The sequence below is a fragment of the Neophocaena asiaeorientalis genome, unplaced genomic scaffold (genome assembly GCF_003031525.2).
Source record: "Neophocaena asiaeorientalis asiaeorientalis breed wild unplaced genomic scaffold, Neophocaena_asiaeorientalis_V1.1 scaffold51, whole genome shotgun sequence".
Classification (NCBI taxonomy): domain Eukaryota; kingdom Metazoa; phylum Chordata; class Mammalia; order Artiodactyla; family Phocoenidae; genus Neophocaena; species Neophocaena asiaeorientalis.
Window position 1 is genome coordinate 269,683 of NW_020173335.1, and position 11,682 is coordinate 281,364.

The window sequence follows — 11,682 nt, forward strand, 5'->3', positions numbered from 1 at the left end:
CTGTAGCAGGAATCCCCAGACCATCCACACACCAGGCCCTCCAGTAGGCCACCGCCAGCCCACACTTGTCCATTCGTTTGGGCTTAGTGGGATCCTAGCAGCTAGAACAGGAGAAAGGGAGAGGAAAAGACAGGCAGAAAGACTCCTTTTGCAGGTCTGGCTACTCCAGGTCCTGCCTGTATACCTGGAGCTTCCACCCAGTGCAGTCAGGGACTTCAGTCCAAGCCCAACTTAAACACAGGGACTGAGGCCCAGAGAGGGACTTCTCCCATGTCCCACAGTCCAAGAGGCAGGTCGGGGCTTGCTGGCTGCACAGTCTCTCTCTAGGTGGCTTACCAAGAGCAGACTGAAGGTAAGTCTGAATGAGGCAAGCCTCTCAGGTATCTTGTCGGCCCTGCCTCCAGAGGGTCCGTGTATGCTGGGGAGGGACCCCAGGGCCAAGGATGCCCTGCACCTGCTAAAAGAACCAAAACTCCCTTTCATCTCTCCCATGTTGTCAAGCATCCACCTCAGCCTAGCCTACAATTGTTCCTGAGGCACTAGGGCTCCTGTTTCTTGGAGCTCTCTCCTCCGGGAAAATCTTAAGGTAAAAAAGTGTTCCCGCCCTCCTGGCTGCCCAGCACATCTGTGTGGAGGCGAGGGATGGATGGGCTGAACTCTGAAGGACCCAGGCTTCCAGGTCTGCAGCCGCTCAGGTGGGGACGGCAACAAAGAGCCGCTTTGTAAGCACATGCTCACACTCACACACACCCGCACACGCCCCACACGAGCTCTTTCCAAGAATGGCTCTTCAAACCTGGTTGCCAAGATAAAGGAACCACTGGGCGGTCAGTCCCCAGGAGGAAATATCGCTCCCGTGGCCTTTGTTGTTCAAAGGGCTTTGCAAAGTCTCCAGACTCCTCTTGGAAAGGATCCCAGGCTGGGGTGGCGAGTTCCCCACAGCTGGGGACTTAGGTGAGGATGGCATGGCCTCCCCAGCCTGGCAGGGGGAGGAGCACCCCAGGGGGCCAGGCTTAGAATCATTAGCAGCTGTGGCAGCGGTTTAATCCTCCGCTTCCATTATTAGCTCACTGGATTCCCACGGGCTGGGGGGTAGACAGAGATCTCCCCATTTTACAGATGATAAAACAGAGGTTCACAGAAGCCTAGCAGCTTACTAAAACAGCCCCACAGTGAGTCACTGCTAGAAATGAAATTGACTTGGTACCAGTGACAGACTTAGCTCAGCCCTGCCCCGAATTGAGCTCTGCCCTGGCCCCATTCTGAGCCCCAACTCTGACCTCTAATTGAGCTGTGATTTGCCCTAGACTGAGCCCTACCCCCAGCCCCAAATGATCCCTGATCCCAGCCACACACAAAGCTTTGACCCTGGCCCCATTCTGAGCCCCACCTCTGTCCCCTAACCGATGTGCCCCGGGCTGATCCCTGATTCTAGCCTCAGACTTATTCCTGGCCCTGTTCCAGACCAATCCCTGATCCTTGCCTCAGATTGCCTCCCCTGTTAACTGTAAACCTCACGAGGTTAGAGACCTGTGCTCCTCGTGCACTGCTGCTGCTTCACATTTATGTATGTGTGATTATTCGAGTAATCTCTATTTTACCGGCTAGACAATCATAGGGCCAGTCTAGTTTTGTTCGCCAGCACTTATAAGAATGTAATCATAGCAATAATAACAAGTATTTATTGAGTATTTACTAAATGCCAGGCTTTGTGCTAAGTGTTTTACAGATGTTATTTAAACCTCACAAAGAACCCCGAAGTCAGTGTTATCATTAGGCTGCTTTACAGATGAGGACACTGAGCCCCAAGATCGCACTAGGAGGAGGCATACAGAAGTGTAGTATATTCTTAGTAGTTCCCTCCACCCATCACATTCAGCTGCCTGGTGAGGGATGGGGGTGGACAGGGAAGGCTCAGCTGTAAGACGAAGCGGAGGCATTCGGGCAGGTGGGAGAAGGTGAGGGCTTTCTGGAGACTCGGAGTTTCTAAAGCCTCAGAAGGGCCGAGTGAGTCAGACTGAGGGAGATTGTGATGAGGGCGTGAGAGCCGCTCCATAATTGGTGGAGTCCGGGGCAATATGAAAATGCAGGGTCCTTTGTTTAAAAGTTAAGGATTTTGGGGCTTCCCTGGTGGCGCAGTGGTTGAGAGTCCGCCTGCCGATGCAGGGGACACGGGTTCGTGCCCCGGTCCGGGAAGATCCCACGTGCCGCGAAGCGGCTGGTCCCGTGAGCCATGGCCGCTGAGCCTGCGCGTCTGGAGCCTGTGCTCCGCAACGGGAGAGGCCGCAACAGTGAGAGGCCCGCGTACCGCAAAAAAAAAAAAAAAAAAAAAAAAAAAAAAGTTAAGGATTTTGAAATGGAGACATCAGAAAAATACAGGGCTTGAGCCCAGGGGCCTATGTGTCCCCAGGGTGTCCTCAAGAGAGCAGATGGTGTGTGAGGATGGATGCATGGAGTCAGGGAACAAGGGTGTTAAACAGCAGCTCGGGCCCGGGTCTGACCCTCGTGTGGGTATCTGGGCAGTGTCTTCAGCAGGCCCAGGGCAGCAGTCGTGGAGTATCTCCAGGCACCAAGCTGGCAGTGTGGCTTGGAGGCCTGCGTGTAGGGGGGAGTTGGAGCCACTATCCCAGCGTTGGGGGGATGCTGTCCAGAGTGTAAGCCAGGGAGAGTGCACATCTGGGAGTGGGGCAAGTGTGCAACCTCCAGGCGAGGCTGAGGGCTTGTATGGGTGGTGTGTGCCAGCGTAGCAGAGACAGACACACAGACACCCTGAGACTGTGTGGTGCAATGCAGAAGTCAGCACGTCCCGTGTATCACAGAGAGGATACGTGTGTGAGTGTGTGTGTGGTTGTGAACGGGGGAGGGTACGAGTGTCCCTGGGAGTTGGGAGTGTGTGTGTGACTGTGGGTGAGAATGTATGCAGATCCCCACCTGACCTCCTGGGGCTGGCCCTGTCCCCGTTAGGAGGGGATCCCAGGGGGAGATGTCTCCCAGCCTGCCAGCCCCCAGGCCTTGGAGGGGCCAGGTCCCCTCTGGGAGACCTTCCTGCCTGCATAGGGTGAGCAGAGCTGCACAGCCGCCTCCTAGGCTGCCCGGGTGATCCTGGGCCAGTGGTGTCAGGTTCCTGGTGCCGGGCCCTCCCTCTGCAGCCCTCTGAGGGCCTTTGTTGGAAGTTCAGACAAACTTGTCAGGCGGGCGGGCAGGAGGCTGCCTCCTAATCGGCTTTCCCAGAAGGGAGCAGAGAATGAGAGATGGGGTGGGGTGGGGGTGGGGGAGCTCCAGGCCCGGCAGCTCTGTGGGAAACGGGGGAGGGGCGGACCCCACCCTGCCCCGCCCTAAAGGGGTCCATCCCCCAGGACCCTCTCAGATGGTGCCCCTTCCACAGGGCCCCCAAAGAACCCTGGACCGAAGGAAAACACGGGCCAAGGTCTAAGGAAATGAGGATTCAGGGAGAAGCTCCAGGGAGCCCCCATGCCTTTCTCATCTCACCCACGGTGGGCTGTCTGAGCACCTACTGCGTGCCGGGCACAGGCCACTCAGCCCCTCGGTCTCCTCCAGACCCTTCTCCTCTTGGTCTCACCTAAGCCTCCCAGGAAGCAGGCTGGACATAGTTAATGATTCCCAGTCAACAGAAAAGGAAACTGAGAACTAGAAAGGGGCAGTTATTTGCCCAAAGTCACCAGCAAGCCGGGAGCGGCTTGTCCCAACTCCATAACAGAATTTTCTTTGCTTTGTAGTCAGTGTTTCCCTGAGGTCCCATCCTCAGAGTCCCCTGTGTGGTCTTACTTAGTGACATGGTTTCATTCTCTGTCTCTGTTGACAACCACCAAGGTGAAGTGCATGGATTCTGAGGTTAGCCAGGTTCATACCTTGGTTTGCCCAATACTTAGCTGTGTGGTCATGGGCAAGTTATTTAACTTCCCTGCGCCTCAGTTTCTTTATCTGTTAAATGGGGATAATAATACCACATAGAGTTATGTGAGTATTAAATGACAATATCTGTGAGGTGCCAGTCACGGAGAAAGTGTCACGTAAGTACTTATTAAATAAAGACTAAGCAGCGCAGACAGACCCCTCTTTTGCGCCCTGATCTAGTACATCCCAATATCTTCCCTTGAATAAATTACCAGTCTAACCCGGGCTCATTCCCCTCACCCCAGCCCAAGGGTCCCCATCCACCAAGCCAGAGACTCAGGAGCACCCTTGACCCCTCCTAAACCTGCAGTAACCATAGTAATTCTACTTCCTTCCTCCCACCCCTCCTCCCCTAGTCCACATTGATGTCACCCTCCTCCCACCAGGATGTGACAGTGGCCTCCTCTCCGGTCTCCTTACCTCCTCCTGAGCCACCATGCAGCAAAGGTATGGGGGGTTGGGATTTTCTAAGATGCAAATCTGATCACCCCACTCCCCCACTGGGTGGGAATAGCTCCCAACGCCCCTTGGGCTTGAGTCCGAGCTCCCAGCTTTCCTTTCCCTCCTCAGCCCCTGACACTACCCCGCACCGTTCTCAAGCCCCACCTGGACAGGCCCTGGCTCCCCCAGGGCTCGGGGCTCACCAGCTGTCGGTCCTGCAGCTCTGTGCCTCCCAGGATACTCTTCTCTCTTGCCCTCCTGGTGAACACTGGACCTATGGGACTCAGCTCAAAAGTCTCCCTCCCAAGGGCCCTTCCTGACCTCCCTGGGCTGAGCTAGGGACCCCTCCTCTGAACTCCTGTGGTTCTCTATTTTTTGAACCCCAAATAAGCCTGTTTTGTACTGTCTTAAGAGAAGGGACCATGTTTTCCTTACTCGTTTCTATGTGCCCAGCACAGGGCCAGGCATACAGCAGGTGCTCAGTAAGTGCTGAGTGCATGAGTGATTTGAACTGCAGAGTTCCCAGGGTGCCCTCTCCACCAGGGAAGGTGTATACCTGGGGCAGAGGTATGTAGGGGCAGGCGGGGCTCAGGTCCGGGAGGGGCAGTAGGAGATTTGGGGCAGACATTTGATCAGCCAGCCCCTCCCAGGGAGGTGGGAAGGCAAGGTGAAGGGGGTGCTCCCCGCCCTAATCCTCAGTCCCACTGGGGAGAGAGGAATGTGCCTCCTAGGGTCCAGCTTCGACCTGGGAAATGGGGGGGTCAGGGCCCCATGGGTCCCTCTGGCCTGAGGCGCCTTCCCTGGGAAGCCCAGCAAGCAGCTCCCTGCACACCAGTCAGGTCTGCTGGTGTTCTCCTTCCAGGAAACCCCCAGAGGGGACTCTCACCCACAAACCCCAACCCTGAGCCTGCACCACCCCTTCTGGCTCAGGGGCCCTGTGCAGAACCTCTGTGCAGAACCCCGGGGAAGGGCCATGACGGCTGAGTAGGGGAAATTGCCAGTCGTCTTTTTCTTAAAAAGAGGAGCTTCATAAATCTCCAGTCCATCCAGCACCACAGCAGAGTCCCTCCTCCTCCTCTGCTTCCTCACCTCTGAGGCCAAAGGGCTCCCTCCCTCCATAAGCTGCCTATCCCATTGGAGAACAGCTCTGGCTTTAGATCCAGTGTGTCTTCCCGTCATTCCGTCATTCCCACAGAACCCCTGCCCCTCTCCATCCAACGTACCCATCCCCCAGACTACCCCGAATACCCTCAGCTGCCCTGCCACACGGGCTTGGGTGAGGACCAAGCCGCCCAGAGAAGATGGTGGAACCCTTCCCCGCCCTGGTCCCTCTGCTCCCCGTGACCTCCCCAGAGTGGCACACCAGCCACAGACTGGTGAGGGCCCTGGAGGGAGCTAGACCACCGTGACCACTGGCCACAGCGCTGGATCACCGTGAGCAGACCTTGAGGCAGACGACATCTGCTCAGCCCACCATGGGTATCTCTGGGAATGAACCTGGACCGAGGGCTGTGCTGCCAGATTCTCTTTTATTACCAAGTAGGACAAAGAACAGGTCACAACGCCACAGGAAGTCAGACAGACAGACGGAGGGATACACAGGACAGAGTGTCATGCTGTACTACGCAGGGGCTGGAGCCGGGGAGGGGCATTTGAGTCTTGTTTTTTCAACTAACAGAATAAATAAATACGGTACACAGTGGTTTTGCCACGGGCTGGCACGACCTCTAAGCACAAAAGGTCACAAAACAGCTGGTTTGGAAAGCAGTCTGTACAGCCCGCTGCTGCGGAGTTGGGGTGGGGGCCCAGGCCCCTGGATCATGCTCTGGGGAAGTGAGGAAGCAGGGAAATGGAGACCTCAAACAGGAGGGAGAGGAGAGGAATGAGGCCTTCCTGGAAGCAACAGTCAGAGCCTCTGGCTCTCAGCCTTGAGATGACCAGGCCAACCTGGGAGAGACTTCAGCCTCAGTCTCAGGTGTGGTGGGACCACCCCAAGCTGATAGGAGATGCAGGGTACGGCTTACAAGTACTCTCCCCTCTTGCTCTCTAGCTGCTTTCAGTCACTGAGGCTGGTCCCCTAAGCTACATTGAGACTTGCCCGGGGAAGGGGACCACATATACTTTCCTTGCCTTCTCTGGGCTGGTGGAATTGGGTCAACTGAATGAGGAAGTATTGACAAAGCTCTGAGGGAAGCTGGGCTGAGCCAGAGGTGGGCCTGGTTCTGCCATAATAGAACATGACTCCGGGGTGGACTTGCTCCTTGGGAAGTCAGGGGAGGCTTCCTGGAGGAGGTGGTAATGTCTAGAGCTATTGGATTCCAAGGTCCAGTGACAGTCATTTGCCTCCAGGGACAGGCAAAAAGCTTCAGTCCCCATGCCTGGGCTAGATGAGATTGCTTTCATTTCAGAAACAGAACTTCCTGGAGCTGATCCCAGAGGATAAACCAGAAATCCCTATTGTCTCCTAGAGTCTCTGCTACCCTCCTGTCTCCCTGCCCAAGTCTCTCCTCTGTCTCCTGTGGCTGTTGGATTCACCTTCCAAATCTCAGATACCTGATCCTGGCTCAACTGATCCCCCTGTTCAGAAACCCTCACCTGCCTGCCTTGGTCCCTGCCACATCCAGGTGAGATACTGGATTCAGGACCCTCAGCCCCACCTCTCATGAAGCCAGCCACCATTTCCCCATCATCCACAAAGTCTCACTCCACTGCTTTGTTCAGACAGCTTTCTTGGCCCAAGCTACCATCCCCCTCACTTTGCTCCCATCCAAAGCCTTCTCCATCTGCCCTAGGCCAGACGAACTCCCCAAGGGTCATGGGCATCAACTACTCTGCAAAGCAATCCTGCCAGTAGACCCCACTATCTTACCACTGGGAGAGGAGGTAAGCCTTAGGAACCTTTACCCTGGTTTTCAGATGCAGCTTCCCTAAGCAGGGTGTGGAGGCTTCAGTGGTGAGCTGCACAGGGCTGGGCATCATGGCCCAGGATCTGTGCACGCCATTTCCCTCCCCTTACCCTGAGCCCCTGAGACCATGTGAAGGCTTAGAGATGGGGGGACCACAGAAGCTGGACTAAAACTCAAGAACAACAGGATCAAATCCAGATTGTCTCAACTTGAAAGGATCCATTATACTTACTGGGGCAACTGAGATGCAGAGACTGTGGCTGTACCCACGGAGAGGCTTGTGCGTGTGACACCCACTGCTCCACAGCAAGGCAACAGTCATTTTCTAATTCATACATTGTACTTCTGAGAGCCTTTTCGTGGTTGTTATTAATTTAACTAAAAACTTCTGCCCCGCAAGGTTGTAAGCACAGACGTGCAGAATGTTAGAGCCGGACAGGACATTACAGGCCATCTAATCCAGGTGGAGAAACGGGCCCAGAGAGGCTACGGGCTGACTCAAGGTCACTCCACCTGGAGAGGGAGTCTGCTGGGCTGTGTTCCTGGCCATAAGCAGGAGCATACCTTTCTGAGCCAGTGACTACCTGGACAGAAGCCCTTACTTCGACAGCTGGCTCTGGGACAGGACGCCGGCAGAAGCCTGAGACTCCGCACTGCTGCATGGTTTGCGCTTACTGTGATCAGGAGCTGGAGTCCGACCTTCCCTCCTGGCTTAGCCACACCCCTGCCCTGGACACTAACTGCAGAACCTGGAGGCCCAGGGCGTGGGACCGCATTCCTCTGAAGACACTTCTCTGAGAGCACCCATTCCCTGCTGCCTCCCTCCACCCAGGGAAGTCTCACCAAAGAGAGGTCTGGAGCCCTGTGGTCAGGCCTGGAGGAACGCTGTGGCAGCCGGAGATGCTGCCTTGCCGTTTTGCTGCCTGCCCCAGTCTGACTCCTGCCTCCACTCCCTTCCTCCTCAATCAGGGGTATGGGGGGCGGGGCTCAAAGCTAGAAAAGAGAGAGAAGAGAACATGCCCTTCTAGACTCTGGGCTGGTGGGGGAGGGGGAGCAATTAGTGCCCCCTACTGCCTGAAGCTCCAGTGGTTCCAGGGTCTCCAGCGAGGGCCATATCACCTCTACTGGGGATGCAAAGGAACAGCTGCCTCAAGAGGGTGCCGGCGGGGAGGAGACAGGCAGGGAAGAAGTAAAAGGAGAGGAACAGGAAGAAGCAAACTTACTGAAACTAAAAAGCCACAACCCCAAACAAACATAGCTTGGGAAGTGACAACACCAACACAGCCAGCGCCAAAGAAAGAAAGCAGGGGCAGGGAGGAGAGACATGGGGGAAGATCCAGAGTGGGGAAGACAGAGGCTGGGGAGAGACGGGGTGGGGAATTGGACAGAGACAGGGAGAGAGCGGGCAGGGAAGAAGGAAAGGGGAGACGGAGAGACAGAGAGAAGGGAAGGCCAGAGTGAGATGTGGAAGCTGCAGGTGGAGGCGGGAGCAGCAGAGGAGAAGAGATGGAGCAGGGCTGGGGGCCTGGGGCAGGCAGGTGCCTGAAAATATAGCTTTATATATCTCACATTCCACACACAAACTTACTAGGGACAGAAGGGGAGGAAGGGAGGGATGGGAGGAGGTGACGCTGAGGTGGGGATCTAGCCAGCCAGAGCCTCTCACTCCCCAAGGAAAGCTGGGGGCACCAGCCTCTCACCTCCTCCCCATTCAGCCTCCGTGGGATCCAAGCAGGGCCATGCAGAGGGCAGGGTGTAGGTGTGGGCTCCACCGAGGGCTGGAGCTCTGGTGGGGGGAGGGGGAGAGGGACAGGAAGCAGGACTCCAAGGCTCCAGGATCCCTGGGCTCCTGGAGTTAACTCCCTGAGAGCCGTATTGGGTTAACCATGGGGCTGGGCTGGGGGCACCCAAGAGCCCTGGCTGGGTGGGAGGCCAGCAGTCAGTTGGGCAGCGTATCGAGTCCCAGGGAGGCCGCGTGCTGCTTGGCCCGAAGCCGCAGGTTCTCGATGCTCGTGGTTTTACTGTTCAGGGCAGCCGAGGCAGGTGCCAGGCCTGCGGGGGGTGCGGGCAGCAGTGGAGACCCCCATACGCCCTGGTGGGCAGCAGCGGCCGCTGACAGCGACTGGTAGTAGGACTGGCAGTGCAGTGAGCCCAGAGGGGCCATGTTGACGCCCAGGTAGGGCACGGCGGCGGCGGCGGCAGCCGCAGCAGCAGCAGGGGCCGGGCCCCCCACTTCGAAGGAAGAGTAGTGCACCAGGTTGTTGGTGGCGGCCATGTGCTGGCGGAATTGCTCCTGCAGACGGAAGAGGCTCAGCGGGGATGAGGAGTAAGAGTGGGAGGGGCCCAGGAGGCCGCCCCCGGGGGCTGCAGGGGCCAGGGCCAGGCTGCCCGGGGAATCTGCAAGCAGAGAACCAAGAATCGAGGACTCAGGACAGGGCACTGGTCTGCCAGGAGGTGTTCCCTGGGCCTTGCCACCCCCTTGGAGCTGCAGACAAGACAGGCTTTGGCTGAAACCATATCCACACACCTCAGCCAGGGCTGAGCATCCCCCAGAATCCTGGGAGGGAGGGACCCAAGCTTCCTGGAGGAGCACCAGACTCTGCCAAGGCCCCCATGTCTGACTTCTTAGGGAGACCCCTTTTCTTTTTTCCTTTTTTTTGGTTGTTGTTGTTTGGTTTTGGCGGGGACAAAAGAGTTTTATTTACTCTTGAAATCGTCACAACAGAATCACAGATTGACACGGGGAATGGCTGAGCCACAAGCAAGTCAGGTAGTACAGAAATGTCCCACCCAAATACTCCTTTTCTTCTCAAGGGCGGTCACCTCCCCTTCCCCTCTCCTGTCTGTGGCTCCCCTTCCCCTCCAGCTCTCAGCTCACAGCCCCATCCACTCCCTGCCTGAGCCCAGGGTTTGTGTCTGAGCTATGCCTCCTGCCAGAGCTCTGTCCCGTCAAAAACACAGCTCTGAGTCTCTGCTGCATGTGGGACTCTCTGGTACCCATATGGTACTCACCCAGTATGCACTGGTACATCTGTACTGGTTGTTAAAATACTGGAAAATTTCCATAATGGTTGATAAATAGCTTTTGCCCTGAGCTCCCCAAGTACCCCTCCCCTGCCACACAGCCTCTCCCCCAGCCCCCTGAATTCCCTGGACCCTTCCAGGATTCAGCAACTAACGGGTGACCACCTGGAACAGGCCTGCTATGGCCAAGTCCTTTCTCTGGGTCAGGTCCAGTGCCACAAAGGCTAACTCTATCACTGCTCTGACCCCCCTCGCTAGCCAGGCCCCTGTGCGACTAGACCTGCTGGGCCCCGGCCCACCACAGCTGCTGCTGGGCCTCACCTGACTTGGGGCTGCCCCTCTTGCAGCCCAGCCCCTTGCTCTCAGCCCCAGGGCTCTTCTCAGTTTTGGGATCCGCAGCCCCTGCCCGGGGCTCTTCCTCCCGGTCTGGCTGGTCTTCGGGGGCTGACTCACTGGCCGACTGCTCGGATAGGCTCAGGTGAAGCTCAGCAGGGGGGTCGCCGCTGGGCAGGCTGGGGGGCTGGTCGGCCTCCAGCTGGGTGTCTGGAGTCGGGGCCTCGGTCTTTCCTTCCCCGTGGGAGCCCTCAGCCTCCTTCTGCTTCTGGAGCTGCTCTTTCTGCAGGCTGCGCTGCTTCTTCCGGAACTTGGCCCTGCGGTTCTTGAACCACACCTGGGAACAGGGTGAGGAGAGCAGGAGTGGGGGGGGAAGCAGCAGAGTTGTGGGGCAGGGTGCTCCCGGAGGGAGTGTGAGTGGCAAGGTTGCCCCCGCCCTGTAGCAAACACACACCCACAATCCTTTCCAACCCACCCTCCCTGTCGCTGAAGGCATTCATGGAGACCCCAGTTGCAGTTTGGCACCGAGGGCTAAAGTGCTGGCTCCTGGACAGCAGGAAGCCAGATTGATGGGCTGGTGCTTGCCTGCAAGGTCTAGCTAGAGGGGCTGGGTCCTACCTGTACCCGGGCCTCAGGTAGGTTGGTGCACATGGCCAGCCTCTCACGCATCACCACATCCGGGTAGTGAGTCTTCTGGAAGGTCTTTTCCAGGGCCTCGAGCTGCTGAGCCGTGAACGCCGTGCGGCTGCGACGCTGTTTGCGGTGCTGGGAGCCATAGCGGGCCTCCAAGATGATGTCTTGAAATGTACAGCCGTTGGAGGGCAAGGAGAGGGGGCCCATTTAATTATGGGAAATAGATTTTGAATCTTACCCTGCTCTGACCCACTGTGGTCCTGCCAGAGCTAGACCCTGGTCCTTTCCCCCTTGGAAATCACCCATCTCCTCTCCGTGTGGCTGGATTTTCAAGATCGCTCCACCCCATCATTCACTATCAGGACCACTGAGGTCTAACTCATCTCTATGAATGGCTGTCAGGAATATGACTGAGGGGGATCTTCCTTAT

General features: G+C 56.9%; 1 protein-coding gene across 2 annotated transcripts in view; it reads right to left on the minus strand.

The window, feature by feature from the left end:
- Positions 1-9,201: 9,201 nt before the first annotated feature.
- Positions 9,202-11,682, minus strand: part of DMBX1 (diencephalon/mesencephalon homeobox 1) — a 5,538-nt gene continuing 3,057 nt past the window's right edge. Inside the window, exons 2-4 of one of the 2 annotated variants that reach the window (XM_024746180.1) lie at positions 11,238-11,422; positions 10,608-10,956; positions 9,202-9,659 (exon numbers count right to left, since the gene is read on the minus strand). In XM_024746180.1, the coding sequence (XP_024601948.1) occupies positions 9,202-9,659; positions 10,608-10,956; positions 11,238-11,422 (992 nt within the window). Of the gene's footprint in view, positions 9,660-10,607; positions 10,957-11,237; positions 11,435-11,682 lie in introns of both variants that reach the window. The other variant, XM_024746179.1, reaches the window with a different exon arrangement.